The sequence below is a fragment of the Rhamphochromis longiceps genome, linkage group LG5, assembly GCF_057381845.1.
Source record: "Rhamphochromis longiceps isolate RC_006_pf linkage group LG5, R_longiceps_female_GT1.1, whole genome shotgun sequence".
NCBI lineage: Eukaryota > Metazoa > Chordata > Actinopteri > Cichliformes > Cichlidae > Rhamphochromis > Rhamphochromis longiceps.
In genome coordinates this window covers 12,809,901-12,830,629 of record NC_140561.1, presented here as the reverse complement: position 1 = coordinate 12,830,629, position 20,729 = coordinate 12,809,901, and the positions used below count along the sequence as shown (strand labels likewise).

General features: G+C 42.6%; 1 protein-coding gene and 1 non-coding gene across 3 annotated transcripts in view; one reads left to right on the top strand and one right to left on the bottom strand.

Moving 5' to 3' along the window:
• The window catches only part of fgd5a (FYVE, RhoGEF and PH domain containing 5a), a 32,243-nt gene extending 14,427 nt beyond the window's left edge, over positions 1-17,816 (top strand). Inside the window, exons 6-21 of one of the 2 annotated variants that reach the window (XM_085405917.1) lie at positions 2,449-2,600; positions 3,934-4,090; positions 8,152-8,242; positions 8,612-8,662; positions 8,802-8,860; positions 9,639-9,710; positions 9,913-9,981; positions 12,359-12,442; positions 12,530-12,609; positions 12,731-12,827; positions 13,180-13,317; positions 13,471-13,573; positions 13,683-13,819; positions 14,271-14,399; positions 14,703-14,857; positions 16,327-17,816. In XM_085405917.1, the coding sequence (XP_085262043.1) occupies positions 2,449-2,600; positions 3,934-4,090; positions 8,152-8,242; positions 8,612-8,662; positions 8,802-8,860; positions 9,639-9,710; positions 9,913-9,981; positions 12,359-12,442; positions 12,530-12,609; positions 12,731-12,827; positions 13,180-13,317; positions 13,471-13,573; positions 13,683-13,819; positions 14,271-14,399; positions 14,703-14,857; positions 16,327-16,363 (1,611 nt within the window). In that variant the 3' untranslated portion in view covers positions 16,364-17,816. The remainder of the gene's footprint in view (positions 1-2,448; positions 2,601-3,933; positions 4,091-8,151; positions 8,243-8,611; positions 8,663-8,801; positions 8,861-9,638; positions 9,711-9,912; positions 9,982-12,358; positions 12,443-12,529; positions 12,610-12,730; positions 12,828-13,179; positions 13,318-13,470; positions 13,574-13,682; positions 13,820-14,270; positions 14,400-14,702; positions 14,858-16,326) is intronic. The other variant, XM_085405918.1, reaches the window with a different exon arrangement.
• trnae-cuc (transfer RNA glutamic acid (anticodon CUC)) lies at positions 13,999-14,070 on the bottom strand. The gene has a single exon. It is a non-coding gene; the product is annotated as a tRNA-Glu (tRNA).
• Positions 17,817-20,729: the final 2,913 nt, after the last annotated feature.

Genomic DNA, 20,729 nt, shown 5'->3' with positions numbered 1-20,729 from the left:
TACAAACAAAGAAGGATATTTGACACCTAAAATGACCTTTAGTGACAACTTTTATTTAATTCACTTTTTTTTTTTAAAGAACTCGTGCATTAGAAGTGAAAACACGGTGTGGAGAAGTGGCTATTAAGGTGATGGTTGCCAGTACAAATCTGACAGGCAGAGTCATTGAAGCCGGGGAAGCCCATCAGTCAGCCTGTACCTTCTAACCTTGAATAAGGTCATAACCTGAATTTCTTATGTGTGGCCCTTCACCATGATTTATGAACGCCTGCCGTGAGTGCACCGTAGCAGCTTTGCGTAATGGCTAATTTGATGCCACTAAACAGCAACTAATATAAATATTATGCAATGGGCCCAACTCATTATCATATATCTGCAGTCTCATCATGATCTTCAGTCATACTAATTAGCAGGATGTGTGGCAAAGTGCAGGCAGAGACATATGCTGGACATCAGTGCATCAGCGATGAGACGTTTCAGCAAGTAATTAATGAACATTTTTCTTCTATGTAAATTATTATTATGTTACCAGAAATTGCCATTTAATAGACACCGAGTAACCTCGCATTCCTCCTCAGTGTCACCACACCACCTTTTCTGACACCTTTCAGAGGTGACATTGAGGCTTTTCAGGTTTTTAATCATGCATTTGCATAATGCATGGGGGTGTTGTTATTCTTCAGACTTCAGAAATGTGGTCTTTTGAGATATCAGTCACTGTTTTTATGCAGGCTGATCTCATAATTAGAATGAAACAGAGATATTCCAGCCGCGGAACGCTCCAGCGGCACAACATGTACAAACACACAGTCTGGGAAAAAAAACAAGGCGCAGCGTAAAGTGAGAGGCACATGAGCTATTGTTCCATTGTTTGATAAGGAATAACAAGAACACAAAGAATTTCCAGGACCGTGCCTCCACATAGGAAGGGAGGCTGTGCTCCTCTTCTATGACTTTCCCCCATAACTGCTTCAGCATATGAAGCCCGGGCTTATTATTATTATCATTATTTTTATATTTTTTTTCTCATTTATCACCTGCTGACCTCTGAACAGATTCTCTGTGCCGAATTATCACCAAGCATGACTGGCTGCTCAGCCGAGTGCTTAACGTGGTGCTTGTTGACCTGCTTTACGTGAGGAAAATTGAGAGAAGGTTGCAAGTTAATGGGCAACAAAACAAACAAAAAAAAAAGCTGGTTAAAGCTCATTCATCCATGGATCTGAGGGAGGGTGTCTGTGTTTGTGTGCGTGTAGAGGAATTTGACCTGAACCGTAAAAGCAGGTGTGAGAAGTGATGAATGTTAACTCGCACCAAGATCGATTGTGTGTGATGGACGGCGTGAAGCGAAGCGCCCGGTGTCACCACGTTATCAGACGGGTCTGTGGGACATCTCTGTTTGTTTTATGGCTGCGCTTTACCCAGAACAGGAATTGATGCACTTCTACCTCACAGACTCACCTCACCTTTATAGACAGTAGTTTCACACAAAGCTTTGCTTATGAAGGAAACTGATATTTTTTAACCAGTGTTGGCAGCTCCAAATGACTCACCTACTTATTCGCTGAGTAGATAAATTACCTCTGATCTTGGTTTTCCCTGCCATAACTCCTCATATTCATCCTTTTAGTCACTGACGCCGCAGCTATAACTACATATTGCACATTATTTATGTGAGCGAATGGATTTAAGGGACCCTAATTCACTGTATATTAGTGTACACTTAGAAATTAAAAGCTATGAACTATGTACAGAATAAGAGTGTATCATTAAGTAAGGTCATTACGCAACAGCACCTGGATCACAGCTCTTGTGCAAGCAAGGCCACTTTTCCTGAATGCCTGGACAAAGACCAAAGTAATGAGATGATACGAGGAGAGGGCAGCAGGAAGGATGTTAAGGAGGATCTGACCTTCCTTCCATTTTTCTCCTGGTTCCTCATTCCTCTGTACCTTTCATTTCTCCTGCCTATTCACACCCCTTCCCCCCAACCACCTACTTCCTTCTTCAAGCCTCTCGACAAATTCCTCCATTTCTGTAAAATAGTCTGATGTCAGATGTCTATTCATATTAATGTACAGAATTCACCTGCTTGCTGCTACTACTGCACATTCATCCAATGTATATACTATATGTGTATATATATATATATATATATATATATATATATATATATATATATATATATATATATATATATAATGTTCTTCCTCTACCCCCCCCCCACACACACACACACACACACACACACACACAATTTTTGCACATGTCGAGGAGCGTGTCAGGTTACATTTCACTGTGTGTTATACTTGTATAACTATGCATGTGACAAATAATGAACCTTGAACCTTTTTCCCCCTTTTGCTCCATACATTTGTCTTCTTAAATAAAAGAACAACAACTAAAAAACGCTCTTCTCACTAATCCTGTTTTCCCTCTCTTATGCAGGACTTTAGGTCAGCAGTGACTGAGGCGGTGGATGAGGAAGGAGAGCCAGTGCTGGAGGAGCAGAGGCTGGGGGAAATACTGGGAGTGCTGCCTGAGGTGTACACCCTGCACAGCAGCATCTTTACTGAGCTGGAAGAGCGTATTAGTCAATGGTAAGAAGAGAGAAACTGTAGAAACTTTTACAGTCGTGTTAATTTACTGTCCACTGAGACTCTAATAATCACTCTGAAACATTCAAACACCACTCAGGCCTCTGGCCTCTGGGCCTGCGGCTCGGTTCACTCTGGCACAGCTGGTGCCGGCAGAGCCGGCGGGCACGCCGGTGCAGCCCCCTCTAGCTTCTGCTCGGTGGCTACTGGGTGACGCCTCCTTGGGCTCTCGCACTCTGGGGCCTCTGGATGTCTGGGGCCTGGATCTCCTCCATGCCTGCTTCATGCCCTGGGGGACAGGGCTATGGCTCTCTACATCCTCTTGCAGACCATTACATGTGGAAACCATTTGAATACAAGCGCGCTGATCCACATAGGTGTGCACACGCGTGTTCACTGTTCGTAGACTTAAATTACACCTTTCTTGGCTGCTACTTCAAAGCACATTGTGCGCTGTCTGTCCTGCGTGCTGCACAACAATATTGAATATTTAGTATTTACTGCTGTTTACACTTAGCTAGATTAATGCGATGGTGTTGTGTTTAGTATGTTGCTTTGGGTTTTTTTTGCTTGTTTTCTATTCTTTTTCTCTCAACAGGTGATCCAGGAGATTCCCCCCCCCCCCCCTTTCTCACTGTCCCTCTCCCCTTCTGTTTTTCTTTTCCTTTCTCTTTCTTTCTCCCTTTCCTATCTCTCACTCATGTCTGTCCCGTCTGTAACAACTGAAAATAAAATAAAAGAAATAATAAAAACAAAGGTCGATCAAATGGACCAATACGGCAATGCCACGATGATCCATTTGGCAAAATAAATCCATTGGGTATCCTTGTTGGTCTTCAGACAACAATTCTGATGGCTAAAGAACCAAATGGGACAGGCAAAAAATAAAAAAAATAAAAAAAACACCACTCTAAAAGGCCAGTTATAATCGTTTCATTACAGAGGGGTTCTTCCTCAACCAAAGGTAGCACCTGTTACCTGCTGCTAAGCATAGATCTATGCTCTTCTACGGTCTGCTGCATCCTGATTTCTGGAAAAAAAAACTGCATTAATTTCTTTAGCCAAGATGGAAAGAGCGATGATGGGCTCATGTTGATACACTAAATTTAAGCTGCAACTACAACGGATATATTAATTGCTCATTAAAGGTTCTCAAACATCCCGATGAGAAATGTGTGGCTTGAGTAACTGAAGCGTTGCTGGAATAAAGTTCATGTCGAGTTGGAGCTCAGCTGACAGACTTTGGATGTTTGTGTGGGACTCTTTCTTTAACAAGAAAATGACTTGGAGTGATTAAAGAGCATGCACTTAATCGCTGATTTTATCCACTGTGAAGGGAGGAGAGTCCAAAAGTTGCAGATGTGATCTTGTCACGTCGGGACAACTTCAGCGCGTTTGACACCTACATCTCCGAGTACGACCGCAGCATGTCTTTGCTCGAGGAGAGCTGCAGGAAAAACCCAGCTTTCGCCAAAATCGTCAAGACGTTTGAGGTAAGACACTGAACAGACTGACTAAAATGCATACACATAGTAAAGACAGCTCTTTGTCGTGCTTCCTGCCAACTTTCTCTTTCTGTTGCAATTTTTCCTTTGTTTTCTTGTTTCTGCAAGCTTGGGTTCAGAAAAATGATCCCATCCATCCATCCATTCGCTTCCGCTTATCCTTTTCAGGGTCGCGGGGGGGCTGGAGCCTATCCCAGCTGTCTTAGGGCGAGAAGCAGGGTACAACCTGGACAGGTCTCCAGTCTGTCGCAGGGCTAACACATAGACAACCATTCGCGCTCACATTTACACCTATGGGCAGTTTAGCGTTTTTCAATTAACCTATCCCCACTAAGTGCATGTCTATGGACTGTGGGAGGAAGCCGGAGCACCCAGGGAGAACCCACGCAAACACGGGGAGAACATACAAACTCCACACAGAAAACCCTGGCCTGATGGTGGAATTGAACTCACTGAACTTCTTGCTGTGAGGCAACAGTGCTAACCACCTTGTCACCGTGCTGCCTTCACTAAAAATGATCCAGTATTTTTTTTAAAAACATAAACAAAAGTAAAATCTCAGGTTTACTTTAAATATTCATGGAGGGAAAGTAAATCAGGGTGCAGAAATCAAACCTAGTGTTTCCCCTGGTGCTTACTTTACAGCTCTCTGCTTTTATTTTTGTCACCCAGCTTCCACAGGGAGACGCTGGCCTTTCTAAACCCCCTCTATCCCCTCTCTTTTTCATCTAACTGACCTTTCTGCTGCCATGCTCGCATATTCTATACCCACTCCACAGCAAATACTCACTGTTTTGCCAGCGTGTCTCTTCATCCAGGAGGTTGGATTTGGGTGAAGGGATCAGCAAAGGCTCAGTCTAATAGGATCTGTGGTCTAATTTCATCACTGTTTTCAAAAAATTGTACGCATGGTCCGCTTAATAATCCTTACTTTGTGCATGCTGAATATGAACATGTACAGCTTGAGCGGGTAACAACCACGACTGACATATTTTGAGTAAGACGCAGTATATTAAGAAAGCATATAGATAAACCCACATACACAGCATTCAAATGATTGAGTCTTTATATAAGCCTCATCTGCCTCTGGTTTCATCAGAGTACAGATCATTAGAAAGCACTGCCTCATGTTACCTATTCAGCTCAGCTCCTCTGTAACCAAATGCATGCGTCACCAGCTCCATGCCGTGTGCTGATTCGCCATGAGTGCCTGACACAATGCTTCCGAGCATTTGTGGTTTGATAAGAAAAATGAATGGACAAGGCACCAACTGTCTTCGCTCATGAATATTCAACAGCAGCTGCCTCTTCCCAGAAAGAAAAACTTTGGCTCTGTCCGATCAAATATAAATAGGGGGGAGCGAAGTTGAGAAATGACTCGCAGCCACGGACAGTAAACACCGACCTTTCGTAATCTTGCGACATGTTTCCACACTTGGACAAGCTCGGCTCTAAATATCCTTGATCAAAGTCAATTACGTGCCTCAACATGAAGGGGCTATAAACTCCTTTTCTCACATCGTAAACTGCTGCTTACCCGGAATATATGCCGTGAATGGCTTGATTGGTCTGAATGATTTATGTGGGGTTGGCCTTACATCTCCGAAAGTATCACCCGGAGTGGCAGTCGCTATTAAATTCTCCTGGGAGGATCGCTCCAGCTGTCACTGTATATTCAACCTGCATTTACTTTTCCCTTATTACATATAAGCATGTAACCTGGAGTCTGTCCTTCCCACAGTCCCACACCAGGGCATTATGTGTGGGTGATGAATGCTGTGCTGTACCAAAGGACTGCTTTGGGAGTTACATGGTGATTGTGACCCCACTGTAATCAGGAGGAAAGAGGGCTGAGGGAGAGCAAAGACAATCATACAGGCACACTGTACCTGCTCCTGCTCCTGAGAGATGCTGTGTTGTTGTTTAATACTGGTTGTGTGGCACATCTCAAGTCATTATACCTACAAAAAAGCACAAGCATTGACTTGGGTAATTGTACTCACAGCTTGCTGTTCTTTTTTCTGCATTTAAAAATAGTCAATCTTCATTAGATCTGGCTATTTTCAGTGCTTACCTCCCCTCAACACCTCCGTTTCCTTTTTTCCACTCTCCCGGCCAATTGCTTTTTTAATGCCACAAGCCAAAGTGCTGCAGCATAAGTGCTAGCAATTTCATTGTGGATGTGGTGATGACAGTGATAAAGTAGCCACAGACCCTGATCAGATCACTGCTCGACCCTTACAGGATTACAGTCTCCTCTGGACGGCCAGTGTTGCTCGTTTACCACGTGAGCCAACACAGCGTGGTGTGCTTGTGTGTTACCCATTACCTCTGTTACCAATTCATTTGTGTCCCTTCATGTGTGTGTCTGATTGTCTTTGCAGGGCGATTGTCATTCACAAATTGCATGGATGTCATTCAACTGCAAACACTTCAGAAATCTCCTTCCACAGCACTTCGGGTTGGATTAGTATTCATGCGGTAGCGTAGATGTGTGTAAACGCTGCGTGTTTCCTCCTGTGCCAGAAGCCTAGGGGGACAGTGGGAGGCTGTGCAGCAGGTGGACAGAGAGCGATAGGGGGAAGAGAGAGCGATGGAGTGAAATCCTTGTAAAGGCAGCTGGGCAATGAGGCAGACAGAAGCTAATTAGAGCCACAGCCTCCTTTACAACTCCCCAATTAGATCAGTTCTGTGTGCAGGCAGCAAATCAGCTGGCCGTGACAGAGTGTGAGAGGTGTGGGGCTTCTTTTTTTTATCTCTGCGTTTCTGTGGAGGTGTTTATTTGCCAGCACAATGCATCGCACATTCGCTCCTCTCTCCCCCTTCGTTTGGTCTCACCCAAACAAACTGCAGGCTAATTACCATCTCTCGAAAGCTACTTCCTCTTTACAAGTGTCAATTGGATGACAATTTACAAGCAACACTTGAGTGGAGCGGATGCACTGAAAACAGAATGGAGAGCTAGTTATTATTGTTCTCAATGCATCATGCAGTGATCAGTGGGAGAGGAGGAAAGAAGGAAGACAGAAAAGTAAAGGCTGAAGCTGAGGGGTAAAAAAAACCAACCACACCTTCATACACGGAAACCTTAGGAGTAGGTGAGTGGACGTCACTAGAAGAGGCCTCAGCTTTCTGTTACTTTTTGACTCCTGCAATTCAGATAATGAAGACAAAGCGGTGTGTTTAAGTCATATCGCATCCCTCCCCTTTTAGAGCCCCAATCAGCGTTATCTCATCACCAACCACGGCCTGGGTGTACGTGGGAAGGGATCCATCATTTGCACACTGCACACACGTGTGAATGCGTCTGAAATTGGATGATAGAGCTGGTGTTTGTGTCTGCGTGGGCTCCTGTGTGTGCACGAGTGTGTATGCGTTTGTGTGGTGTAAATAAGATGAAGATGCTGTTTCCCGCAGGGTGCTATCTGTGCCTCGCTAATGAAGGATGGGACTTCATTGGATTAGAAAAAAAAGTGTGTGTGTGTGTGTGTGTGTGTGTGTGTGTGTGTGTGTGTGTGTGTGTACACAGACAGTACACAGACCCCCACTGCTTCTCCACCGCTTAGGGCATAAATACCTGTCAGAGACAATTAGATCCTGATTGATTTTCTAAAGCTCTCTCTGATTGTGCCACTTTTTGTCCCCTTTCACCTGCAAATGACTGCACCGAGCAGAAGAATGGGAGTCGCTTCAGGTTTTTATACACTGGTGGAAAAGATGTTTTAAGGTCATCCTGTCCCATAGGTTTCCTTTGGTCACTTGTGCCCTTGACTTGCAACACTGACTAATAGTGGTTAACCTTATTTGGGAGCCAGAGAAGCGGCTCTTTGTGTGTAGCTCAGGGGCACCGTTGCACTCTTATGTGGGTGAGATCTTTTGTGGGAGAAGGTATTTAATTTCACAATAATTTTGTTCTGCGGAAATAATATGTCTGCAGTGTACAATTCAACAAATGACCCCTAATAAAAACTTTTCCATGTAGACTAGTCATGGATGATCTTTTACAAGCCTCTAAAATTTCCAATATGTGTGTGTGTGTGTCTGTGCAGACAAGAAGCCCAGAAGAAGCAGAAGTCCCACTGAAACACCAGCTGCTGCAGGTTATAGTGAGAGTGCTTCAATACCGCATGCTACTCACAGGTAACACATAAACGCACATATGCACATATTTAATTGTAAGACAAAGTGTTATTTATGCTTAACATGAGCTGTTGTTTCCACTTGGAGCAATTATGTGGCAGCTTAACCAGCCAGGTTTGCTGACATCAGCTAACAGTAGCCACTCAGCATAGTATTGTGCATCCCAGGAGTTATACTGGGCTGGGGCTGTCTGGGGTCCACCACTCATTTTCAACAGTGTGTATTTTTGCAAAAGTTGGACTTAAAGATACAGTTTCATTTGTACCACTAGTTATGGCCAGACAACTGTAGATGCTTCACACCTGCAAATTCAGATTTAACCTTGTTTTACCTTGTCTTGTTTTCATATCTTCTCTCTGATTTCTCCAGATTACCTGAACAACCTCTCTCCTGATTCCAAAGAATACGAGGACACTCAGGGTAAATCTGCATGCTTTGTGCTGACACACGCGTGCACACTTGCACGCAGCTGTATCGGTGCCTGGCTGTTGTGTCAGAGCCAATGAGACGGTTCCAAGTTCCAACACTCTCTCTTTTTCTTTCTCTGTTTGTGTTGCAGCTGCCTTGGTGATTGTGTCCGAGGTAGCCGACCAGGCCAACGACAATCTGAAACAGGGGGTGAGTCTCTGAGTCAGGATACACCCCGCGAGTTTACATTCAGACTGTGTAGCCCCTGTTGAGTTTGACATATTCACAGCTCACCGTTGCAGTTGCTGCGTCTTTATTCTGCGTGGCAATGAAAGAACAATTTTCAAGCGTGACAAGATTAGACAGCTGATGTTTTTCTCCCACGTGAATCCTTCTTCCAAACGACTTGCAGGAGTGAAGGGGAGCTCTGTTCCTCTTTTTTTGGCATTTAGCTTGTTGATTTACGCAAGAGGCAAGGAAAGATGATGTCATCAGAAAGTCCCAGGTGTTTATTACAAAGGGAGCAGTGTAAAGGGTGAATATGACCCCCCCACCCTCACACACACACACACACACACACACACACACACACACACACACACACACACACACACACACACACACACACACACATTATCTCTTCATGGAGATAATTATAAGGGAGGGAATGGTTTGTGAATGAACTGGCAACCCCACCTCACTGCTGAGCTCCCATGTGGCTCTTTGGCTTACCTCCTGTGTTTATCACACTTTTTTTCTCATTTGTGCACAAGCCCTGACACACGCACATACACACAGAGACTGACAGACGGTGGTAGCACATCTCTCTTTGGGCATGAAAGGGAGGGAGTCGGAAAGGGATGTGATACTAAAAATGTGAGGGATGGCAGACACAGAGAAACAGGGATGGTTCAGTTCTTTGTCTTCTCTTCCATCAATCACTAGATAATCTCTCTCTCGCTAACTTCCTGCTTCTCTTCTTCTGCAGGAAAACTTGTTGCGTCTGGTCCACATTGAATACAGCGTGAAAGGGAAGAGGGACCTTCTGAAACCTGGAAGGGTGAGCATCGTGTAGTTCTGTCTGACAGCGTTACTGCTGCACTGTCAAAAACAAAGCAACACCAAAATCTGAATGCCAGATCTCTGAGGTCACTTTGAAAGCATAAAAAAGACTGGTCATGACCCCCCCACCCTTGTAAGGATTAGTTAACAACATTACATCAACCTAACATGCAAAGCTTTTATACTGTTTCTTTTGGCAGATGTTTGTCAAAGAGGGCACACTCATGAAGGTCTCCAGGAAAAGTAGGCAACCTCGGCACCTGTTTCTGGTAATGGCATTACATCGGACACTACTGGTGTTAAAGCTTAAAAGTATTTCACTATTTTGTTTCTTCAGTAGTTTGAAATGGTCTAATATTAGCTGTGATTAGCCTAGCTTATCTTTAAAAAAGGCTAATCATAGGAAAGATTAAAGGAAATGTGGTGGACAAACTGTGCAATGTAAACACTCGTAACATGGTGGAAGGTTGTTTCTCCCATCTCTTCTTTTTATGTATTAGCCTTATTAACCTTTGCTGAAAGACTGGTAAATATCTAATATCAGCCAATAGTTTTACCTCACCAATAAATCAGTTGGGTGCCAATCTTTGTTCAAAGTAGCGTATTTAATATTTATCCTGAGTGACTTAATCAAACATTTGGCTATAGCTTGACCTTTCTTTCAAGTGCTTTTTGCATTATTTCACACACGTTTACCAAAACAAAGCCTCGTGATTTCAGTATCTTTGGAAAGTGCCATCTCAGTTAGAGTTCAAAAGAAACTCGTGTGGTTTTAAGCAAGGTGTGGATGGACAGCACGAGGACAGAAAACACCTGCAGTGTTATTTAGGTAATGTTAAAATGAATGCTGGCGTGGTCTGCAGAAAATGTGGAGGAATGTTGGACAGGGTTGTGCCACAAGTTAGGTGAGGTTTTGGGGAAGGGTGGGGGGCACAAGGCCAAGGCTGTAAGACCTCGACTAAACACCACACCCATCTAGCCAAGGGCCTCCCTCTCCACTCTCCTCCTCTCCCCTCCTCCCCTCCCAGGACTTGTTTTCCAGGGCCCCACTTCCTTACAGGATGTTTGGTGTGGGTCACTAGATGCCGACTTCCTGTGTATTGGGAGGGGACTGACAGCGAAGTGAAGGCCAGACACCCTGTAGAATGCAGGGAGGAGGGGTGGTGGTGCTACACAAACACATAATGTGAAATAGAGAAGTCCCATCTATTGTTTCATGTGCAATCAGTGCTGTCTCATGTTATGAATTTCCATGGGCAGCATATTTGCCATAGAGTGTTCCAGGTAGCATGTAACATTTGAGACACTCAGGATTCATTTTGTTCTCTTCCATCAGTCTCTTGCTGTTTTTAAACTGATAAGCTCTAGCTTGAAAATGTTAGTGGTTGATACTTGTAGGCTATTAGGACTATAAAGCTATTTGCTCCCTTGAAGCCAACAGCTCCAGAGGTTCAGGTGTTATTAATGGGAAACTGAAATACAAACAGCGCCGATGAAAGCAATCAACCACCTCTGTGACAGAGAGAAGCAGCACCCATGTCACAAGCCAGGGCTCACAAAAGAAAGAAAAGCAGGCTGAGTGAGTGAGAGGAGGGATTAAGAGTGAGGATGGAGATCTAGAGAGATGTCAGAGGGAAAGAGTAAAAGGGGGAGGTAAAGGAGGTGATGCTTTTAGGGAAGGAGATGAAATGCCACTGTCGAAAAAAGTAAATGTCTTGGTTGCTCAAGTGGATATAATTTGCGTCTCGTGGTTCATGTCTGTGAAATCTGTTAACTTGGCGCTTGCTTGGATTTCTGTGGAATGAGTAAATGAGCAGTGCAGGGTGGAGCAGAAGAGCTGCGGCGGCTCGAGCACAGAGGTCGTAGGCAGGGCTCGGGCTTGGCTATCATGCAGTGTTTTGTCTCCAGCCAGTCGTCCAATGAAATGCGTTACTGCTGCTGTTAGTGTTGTTGTTGTGGTGAAGGAGGCCAGTTCCACCCAGCTCTGGTTCTCAGCGTAGCCTAAGAAGGCTGTGAAGGCGAGGGGAGGCCCGGAGTCCAGAGCAGGGTGGAGAATTCCTGGATGCTGCTTATAAGGCCCCAGCGGATGTTTAGAGCACACATAAGGTGTGACCGATGATGTCATTTCTTTTGTCTGTGTTGTGAGAACACAATAGACTCTTGGTGAATTCAGGGGATTCAAATACCTCAGGTTTGACAGGAAAATAAACATTTTCCTTACAGTAATGCCTAATTTTGTTGTGTGCATACATGGGAATTCTGTGCTGACAGGATGCACAGAGGTGAGTGTGCTGTGAAAACACAGCCTAGTACTTAACCAGCTCTACCCTCGGTGCTGTTTTGGGCAGCTGTGGTGCTTAAGTTCATATAACACTACCACCTTGTGTTAGCAGGTGATATTACATCCGAGGTAAATAATTTTCTCATCAGGAGAAGAAACTGTAAAAATCTACAACGAATCAAAAGTTTAGTCAACAAATAAATCAGTTAATAAAAAATACTATGAATTAATTTATTGTTTCTCTTTTTTTTGTTTTTTTTTAAAATGTTGGCAGTTTCAGTAAATGTTGTGAGAATAAGCCATCATATCTCAAATAGTGAAATCTTTCTATACCTCTTATATTTTCTTTCCTTTTTCTCCTTCAGATGAACGACATAATGCTGTACACCTACCCTCAGCAGGATGGGAAATACAGGCTCAAGAACACACTGTCTCTGTCAGGGATGAAGGTACATGAACTTTTCCAAGTTTCATAAACACGTTTTGCTTTTTTGCTTTTTACTGCACTGTGATCTGGTCTTGTTTGTCACACACAGGTGAGCAAACCCACGCTGGGCAATGTGCTGAACTGTCTTAAGATTGAGGTGTCCGACATCACTATTACACTCTCTGCCAGGTGAGCCGCTGACATTCAGAACTCTGATGTGAACAATGGCTGTCGTTTCCAAAGAAATCTACACATTCAGTCAGGCACATCAGGGGCATCAGGTGTGTTGTATTTCTGTATTTCTCTTCAGTTCTGTTGGAGAAAGGGAGGACTGGTTCCACACGCTAAGTCGAGCCATAGCGGACCACGCGGCGGGACTCTGCACATTTGGCGGGCCCTGCAGTGAGGTAGGAAAAATAACTTCAGTGTAACACAATACGATTTGTCATAGAAGAGAACTTTCATCTGAGTCATTGTAAGAAAGGGTGCAGAATTAGCTAAGAGAAGGGTTTGATGATTCACTTTTTAAATAAATTACCATTTATAAGCCCTGTCTACTTATTATTGCTGGCAATAACTTGCAGTTCAACTCCTATGATATGTATTTGTCAGAAGATTCAATAAACTCTCTCAGCTTTGAAAACAAAAAGACTTTTCTGGCAATTATTTTGTGGTTCGGGCTTTACAGGGTTAAGAGTTGAATTCTGAAAAAGCGAGCTTTATTCGTGCTGTAACATCTCAACATCGCTGTCCAATCAGGCCCGTGAGAAATTGTGGATGGCGCTGGGCGAGGCTGCACCTGTCCTCGTGCCAGTTTCTCATGTGATGATGTGCATGAACTGCACCTCCGACTTCAGCCTCACTCTCAGACGACACCACTGCAATGCGTGTGGCAAGGTCAGACCCAAAGTTTGCTCTCACTCGAACGTGGTTGGCGTTTAGCTGTAAACTTGTTTGGGGATATTGGGGACATAATCTTACCATACTTTACCGTTACTTTGGAGATTTTCACTGTAGATGTATCACGATGTCACTGATGTGTCCGCACAGGTGGTGTGCCGGGCTTGTTCCAGAAACAGATATCCTCTGAAGTACCTCAAAGACAGACTGGCTAAAGTGTGCGATCACTGTTATGCCGAGCTCAGGAAAAGAGGTGAAGCTTAGCTTTCCTGGTGCCTGTTTCAAAACTCACTGTACAATGTAAACCTTATTATTTCCAGTTGTTTACCTCGATAAGGAAATGAGTTTGCATTTGCCTGCAGGTGGAAGTGTGTCAGCTGCCTGTGATAACTCCAGCCCTCGGACTCACCGGGCCAGTCGTCCCCTCTCCGCTGTCTTCCAGAGTCTGCAGCCGCCTAGTCTGTGGAAGTCCCGAAAGAGCATATCCCCTCTGACCCAGGTGAATTACTCGCTGCCTGTTATCTCTACCCTTTTTTCAAACCCTGATAACTATTTTATAAGCAAGAGAGTATTGCTTCTTATTACCAAAGTAACACGGACCACTGTGATATTTAGGCAAACCTTGTAAAAACATTCATATCCCACATACTCTTGTATTATTGGGGAAAGTAAAGATTATTCCCTGACCGGGAATCGAACCCGGGCCGCGGCGGTGAGAGCGCCGAATCCTAACCACTAGACCACCAGGGAGCTGTGTGAATGGAAGATGTCTGTGTGTACTGGCATCACTGGAATCTAGTCCAGCTGCTTCCTGCAGTGCACAGAAATTGCCACTAGGGTTCACACTACTTTGTACCCTTTCATTTGTCTTTACAGCTGCAACAAACAGCTGACTCATCATCCCTGTTATTAGAGTTTCTGAATGTCTAATAAATTACAATTATCTGCAGGTGTCACTTGGTGTGGAGGGCTCCACCATGAGTGGGAGTTTGCAGCGCAGGAAGAAGAGCAAAAGGAAGTGGAAGCGACTGTGGTTCCTCCTCAAAGACAAGGTGCTCTACACCTTCACAGCCAGTGAGGTGAGGGGGCACAGAGTCTCCCACACCAGCCCCAAACACATTCACACATTCTTATTGCCTTTATCCAGCTCTTCTCGAGTGCATGACAGCTATTTAACTACATATCCACTTCTTTAACTTTTTCAGCCTCATGAGCAGAACACTTATTGACTAATAAAGGGAATCTCTGTGCTCTCTCTCTCTCCCTCTCTCTCTCTCTGTTTCTTTTGTCTTTTGTTTTCCTCAAAGCACGAGCAACTTATTAAGTTGTTGTTGCTGCTGACGGCCAGATTGGCATTTTTAACTTGTGCCTGCTTCCTTCAGGATAAAGTGGCTTCAGAGAGTCTGCCTCTGCAGGGCTTCACCGTCAAGCTGACTGAGAGGCCAGAGGGAGAAGAAAGCAGTAACGTATTCCATTTGTACCACAAGAAAACACTCTACTACACCTTCAAAGCAGATGATCAAAACACTGCTCGCAGGTCAGTGCAAAAGCTTTTACAAGCACATTCATGGAGTGTCTTTTAAAAGCACATTCTCTGACTAGCAATCATAGCCAGACTACAGCAACAAGAGCTCTAAATCTTAATCACTGGACCACCAGGGAGCTGTAGCAAGGCATGTGTGGTATGTTAGACAGCAGGCAGTGAGCAGCTGATCTCCTGCAGTGCAGCATAATGTACTCTCCATGCATTCTCGCTTTCTCGTGTAAGATTGCTGCACTGACCGTTAACAAGTCTCCTGTCTTCTCTTAATGTTTGCACTCGTTTATCTGCATTTATGTCCTCTATTGCTGATCTGTTTTGGTAGAATGTGTGACTCAGTGAAGGCTGACAGCAAGCTTATTAATGCACTTTTTGTTTTAATAAATACGTGGCAGTTTGCAGCATCCCCATTTTACTGGCAAAGAGTGGAGGTGGCAGGCTGTGTTTGTTAAAGTGGATTCGTTTCTCTTCCAACTGACTTTGAGATTTACAAAAGGCATCAATTATTATAATGGGCCATGACAATTTATTTGAATTCACTTGTTACTTACTGTCAGCCCTGTTTTGTAGGTTGTCGGGTTTTTTTGCTTGTAAAAACAGTTCAAAAGAGTGCATATATATTTATTTTTGAAAAGTATTTGAGCAGGAGGTCTTCCAAGATTTAAACTGGATTCCTTTGAGGGGCTCCTGGGATGGGATGACATAAAAAGAAAAATAACTCCAAGGCACTTTCTTTTAAATATCAAATAAAATGGATTCATTCTCACGGCGCTCCGTGAAATCTGTTCTGACTCCCTAACGAAGATTTGCATCCTTTTTTTTTTTTCTGCTTAAAGTTAAATATAAGCGTGTCACAACAATAAAAGAGAGCCTTTTTAACATTTAAAGTTCAGACACAGACCGCAACCTGATTGAAATGCTCTGGTGGGACCTTAAGAGAGCTGTGCATATATGAATGCCAGTAAATCTCGATGAACTGAAGAAACTCTGTAAAGAAAAGTGGGCAAAATTCCTCCACAATGATGTGGAGAGGGATAAAGTCATACATGATTACTTCAAGTTTTTGCTGATAAAAATGGCACTAAAAGTACTACTAAACTACTAATCATGTTTTTTTAGTGTTTCACAGTAAAATAGTCTATTGAAATCAAAACAAGCTGATAAAGAGAATGAGCAGAAGGTGTACACGAGTGCAAATCATACAAACCTGTTAAATAAAAAAAGACAAAGAAGCCGCTGAGTTTTATGATCTAGTTTGTAAGATTTAATTTGTTGATTATATTCCACGAAAAACAAAGTGGTTAATATTCATATTAACAATTTAGTATCATAATTATGAGAAAACAGAAAAACACTGGGAAAAACACACCTTGACCTCTGATCTGTGACATAAGCTGACTTTCAAATCCAGTCAAAAAAAAGACAATGAGTTCGAAGGTCTAATGCTCCACTTCTTTGTGTTTCAGATGGGTCAATGCCATGGAGGAGGCCACTATTTTATAGCATCTGCTAAGTTAAATAAATGACGCATCCACTCCGTGACTGCAGCAAAGCTACCTGCTGCATGTGAACTCAGTCCATCAGTAAGGATTCGTCACATCAGGCCTTTTGTGGGATATTGAGTGACAATTCAAACACCTGGGAGATTTTTCCTCAAAGGAATTCTGCTGTATGGAGAAGAGCAGCAGAATCCTCGAGTCGGATTTCACAAGAGCCTTCAGGAGCAGCTCAGATACCTTAAATACGTCACCTGAGAGAAAAATTTTTATTTCTTCTGTTTTCACCTTTTTTTTTCAGATGTCTGCACTTTTTCCTTTTTTTTTTTTTTTTTGCTTTTCTGGTGTATTTTACCCGACTTTCCACTGGACTGTTAAACCACTCTTTGTCTTCTGCAGGAGACGTCCTTTCATATCAGTTTCGTTGCAGTTATGCATGGTAACTGCAAAGACATGAAAAATAACCTTTGCTTCAGGGTAGTATGCATATCTTGTAAAGGGGGAACGGAGAGATACTTGGTATTCTGAATATATATTGTGAAGTATACGCTGCAGATACTGAAGTGAGTTAGATGATTTATCTGTATAAAAATTGTGATTCACGATGTCCCCAATAAGGGTTCGTTTTAATCATCATAGTATGTGTACATTATTGTTCTTGTGGAGTTTTACACAGTTTTACTCTTGTGTTGAATCTGCAAAGTGAAGAAATGACCCTCGGCATGCCGTCCGCTCTAAAGCATTTGTCAAAGGATGAACAATTTTGAAGATACTTTGTATTTTTTAAAAGTCTTTTAGAAATTTTTCACACAGCTCTGAAGTGCCAGTTGCTTTCTTCCTGTTGAATGCAGTGCATTTTGCAAGTGATGATGAATGTGCCTCACTCTTTATGTTATCACAGTACTGTACGGAGGGACCTTGCTTTTTAATCTATTCTTGCATATACTTTAACCTTATAGTATTTTTGAACAGGTCAGTTACTGTGCACTCACATAAGAACATGTTATTGTGCCATTTTTATGAGGGCCTTTTTTAATGCTGTATATATATGCTGCTAGATATAATCATACTTTGGCTGCTTTATTATACAAAAGCTTCTTAAAAATGCTGTCAAACTACCTTCATCCTCACAGTATTAGAGTGATCTCAGCCACTCGTGCCACAGGATTTCACTCATAATCAGATGCAGTTTCTCTTAAATAACCCATCCAATGGCATTATCTGTTCCTTTCAGAATGAAGATCCATCATCAGACAAGCAGCATGATATCAAAAGCACATGTTTGAGTACTGTTCAGCTTTTCTACCCGTTTCCTATAGCTCACACCTACAGTGTTACTATCGTTGTACCTCTATAGCATATACTGCATTGTAAATGTTTATGTATATAGATGCATATAAAAAAATAAACTACATTAAAAATGCTTACTTAGTGGGCGTTCGCTGTGCTGTGCTGCAGGCTTGTTTCTTTTTTGCATTATAATTCAGTATCAACAATAACGAGCGACTGTAAAATGATACCCACTGCAACAGCATAGTAACTTTTTGTATGTGTGTGTGGTTCTGGCTTTGCTGAGGTTAGTTACAAGCACAACAGCACTGGATGCTCAGAAATGGCTGTGCACTTCATCCTCTTCTCTCCGACAGAATTGTCTGTTGTATTATTAGGATTTATTCACGTCTTGTTGCTATGCATTGTGTGTTTTTTGTACTGATGTTCACGCTGTGCTTATCTCCTCCTGGTCATAAATACCGGGGTGATGGAGAAATGAGAACACAATGTACCTATCCTCCTCTATTGCCTGTGGTGCTGGAAAAATACAGCTTGGTTAAGTGACCCTTTAATCCAGAAGGGGGCAGCACTACATCGTGTCAAACTGGTTTAATATGAACTTTAGCCAGCCTAAATCATGTTTGTGTGAGCATGAGGAAATAACTGGTGTTAAGTGAAAATAAGATTTAATAATCAATGAAAAAGTGGACTTACATGGTAATGTTAATGAAGTTGTCAGCCCACTGATATGGATGGAAATATTTTGCTTTTAATATAAGGTTTTAAAAGAGAAAGAAAGAAAGAAAGAAAGAAAGAAAGTGGATTCATTTTGTTGTTTTATTGTTTTATCGTGTATCAGTATAAGCGTGTGCCAGAAACACAACACTGAATTTATAGTCGTAGCTTATTTGCAAAGGCCCGTGGTCTTTCAAATACATGAAACTCAACCACAAACACAGCAGAGGTAGTACAACACACAGTCTGCACAATACAGCTCACAACTGAACAACAGCAAAGTTGGCAAGTCACAAGAAAACCATTGAATAGAGAGCAGCAGATCATCCAGAATTGCATTACTCAGAGTTCCAGGTGTAAATGATCTCAGTTAAAATCCAGACAAAAAGCGATTTGCCGAAATGGGGATTTAGATAGAGCCCTTTATACTTCTCACTGGTTGCTCATCATGTTTCTGAGTACAGTCATCTTAAGGGTGACTAAGCACCTGAGGAGCCTGATCATGTGATAATTTGCATACCCTGCATCCTATTTAAAGCATTAAATTTTGGCTTCTGAGCTTAGCTGTGCAGTATGATTCTCAATGGCATAGATGAAGTTGCTTGAAACATTCCTTAGAGATTTTGCTCCATATTAACATCATAGCAACCACTAATGCAAATCTCCCATTTCACACCATCCCGAGGGTGCTCAGTGGACTGCGATGGTTACTGTGGAGACCACTTGAGTACAATGAGTTCGCTGTCATGTTAAAAAAAAAAAATAGTTGCAAATGATCTGACCTTTATGGCATAGTGTAATCCTGGTGGAAGCAGCCATCAGACAGTAGACAGTACTTTATGACCACAGTGCACTGTGGTCTGTAACAATACTCAGGCGGGCTGTGGTGCTTAAATGATGCTCAGTTGGTATGAAGAGGCCCAAAGTGTTCCCCAACACCATTACACCACCATCAACAAGCTGAACTGTTGATACAAGTTGTTTACACCAAATTCTGACTCTGCCATCTGCATGTTACAGTAGAAATCAAGACTCATCAGATCAGGCAATGTTTTTCCAATCTTTTACTGTCCAGTTTAGTTCAAATTGTATTCTCGGTTTCCTGTTCTTAGCTGAAAGGAGAGACACCCAGTGTGGTCTTCTGCTGCTGTAGCCCACCTGCTTCAAGGTTCAGTGTGATGTCCATTTAGAGATGCTCTTCTGCATACATTGGTTATAACAAGTGGTTATTTGAGCTACTGTTGTATTCCTATGAGGTCAAAGCCGTCCGTAAAACCTATTCTGAGATTGATATGTGAGGAAAATCCCAGTAGATCAGCAGTTTCTGTAATATTCAGACCAGCTGGTCTGGCAGCAACAACTATTCCATGTTCAGAGTCACTTAAATCACCTTTTTTGCCTATTCTGATGCTCAATTTGAACTGCAACATGCCTAAATGCAGCTCTGTGGCTGACGTTAGAGTCCTAATCCATGCTTTTTTTTTTTTTTTTACAGATGACCTTTGAATTTTCTTTATTTCCTGATAAAGAGTGGGGTAATGACAGATTAAAATCAAGATAAAGGCTGATCGATCAGGAAATAAGTGACTAATCATCCAAGATTTAATTTGAAGAAGTTTAACATAAGTTTTAATATAAGAATGAGCGTTATCAAAAAATAAACAAAAAAGAGGCTATGGTTAGAACTGGAGGATCAATTGCTGGAGTAAAATAAAAAGTATATGTACATATAAGTAAAAGGACATGGGTACAGTGTCCATTTATCCAACATCAAATGCATATGTAGTTTCCTTCTCTGCAAGGAAAGTTTACATACCCTGTGGCGCTACTTTAAAGTTTGTGGATTCACTCCCGAATGAGGAAAAAAACGTTACTCTGTCAAACACTCATTTACAGTTATTTTGTCCATTGAAGCAGCTGTACCAACATATGTTTAAATGAGCAGCTACAGCACAGTTTTGTGTGCAAGTCTTAGCTGTAGATCCTCGTGTTTTCATGTTCACCATGTTGCCTTTCGGTTTTCCAGTGTCTTCAAAGGCATGCGAGTTAACTCAACTATGCATTTCTCTATTACTGTATCAAAGTGACATTTTGTCCAGAGAGGACTTTTATCCCACCCCTCCAGCTGGTCAGCCACTAGTTTGAGAGATCTGAAATTACTCAAGAACAGATACTAGAAAAATTAGTAATGCAGTAATGTTGCACGAGTTTTGTAAACGAAATCACAATAAGAAGGCACACCGCGTTGTAAGCACGTGGATGATTTTATTTACAATATTTTCTTGTGCAGCTGCCTTGTCCCATTACAGCACACTGCTCTCCTGTTAGACCCCAGCATCCTACTGAAGCAGGGAAGGCGTGACCAG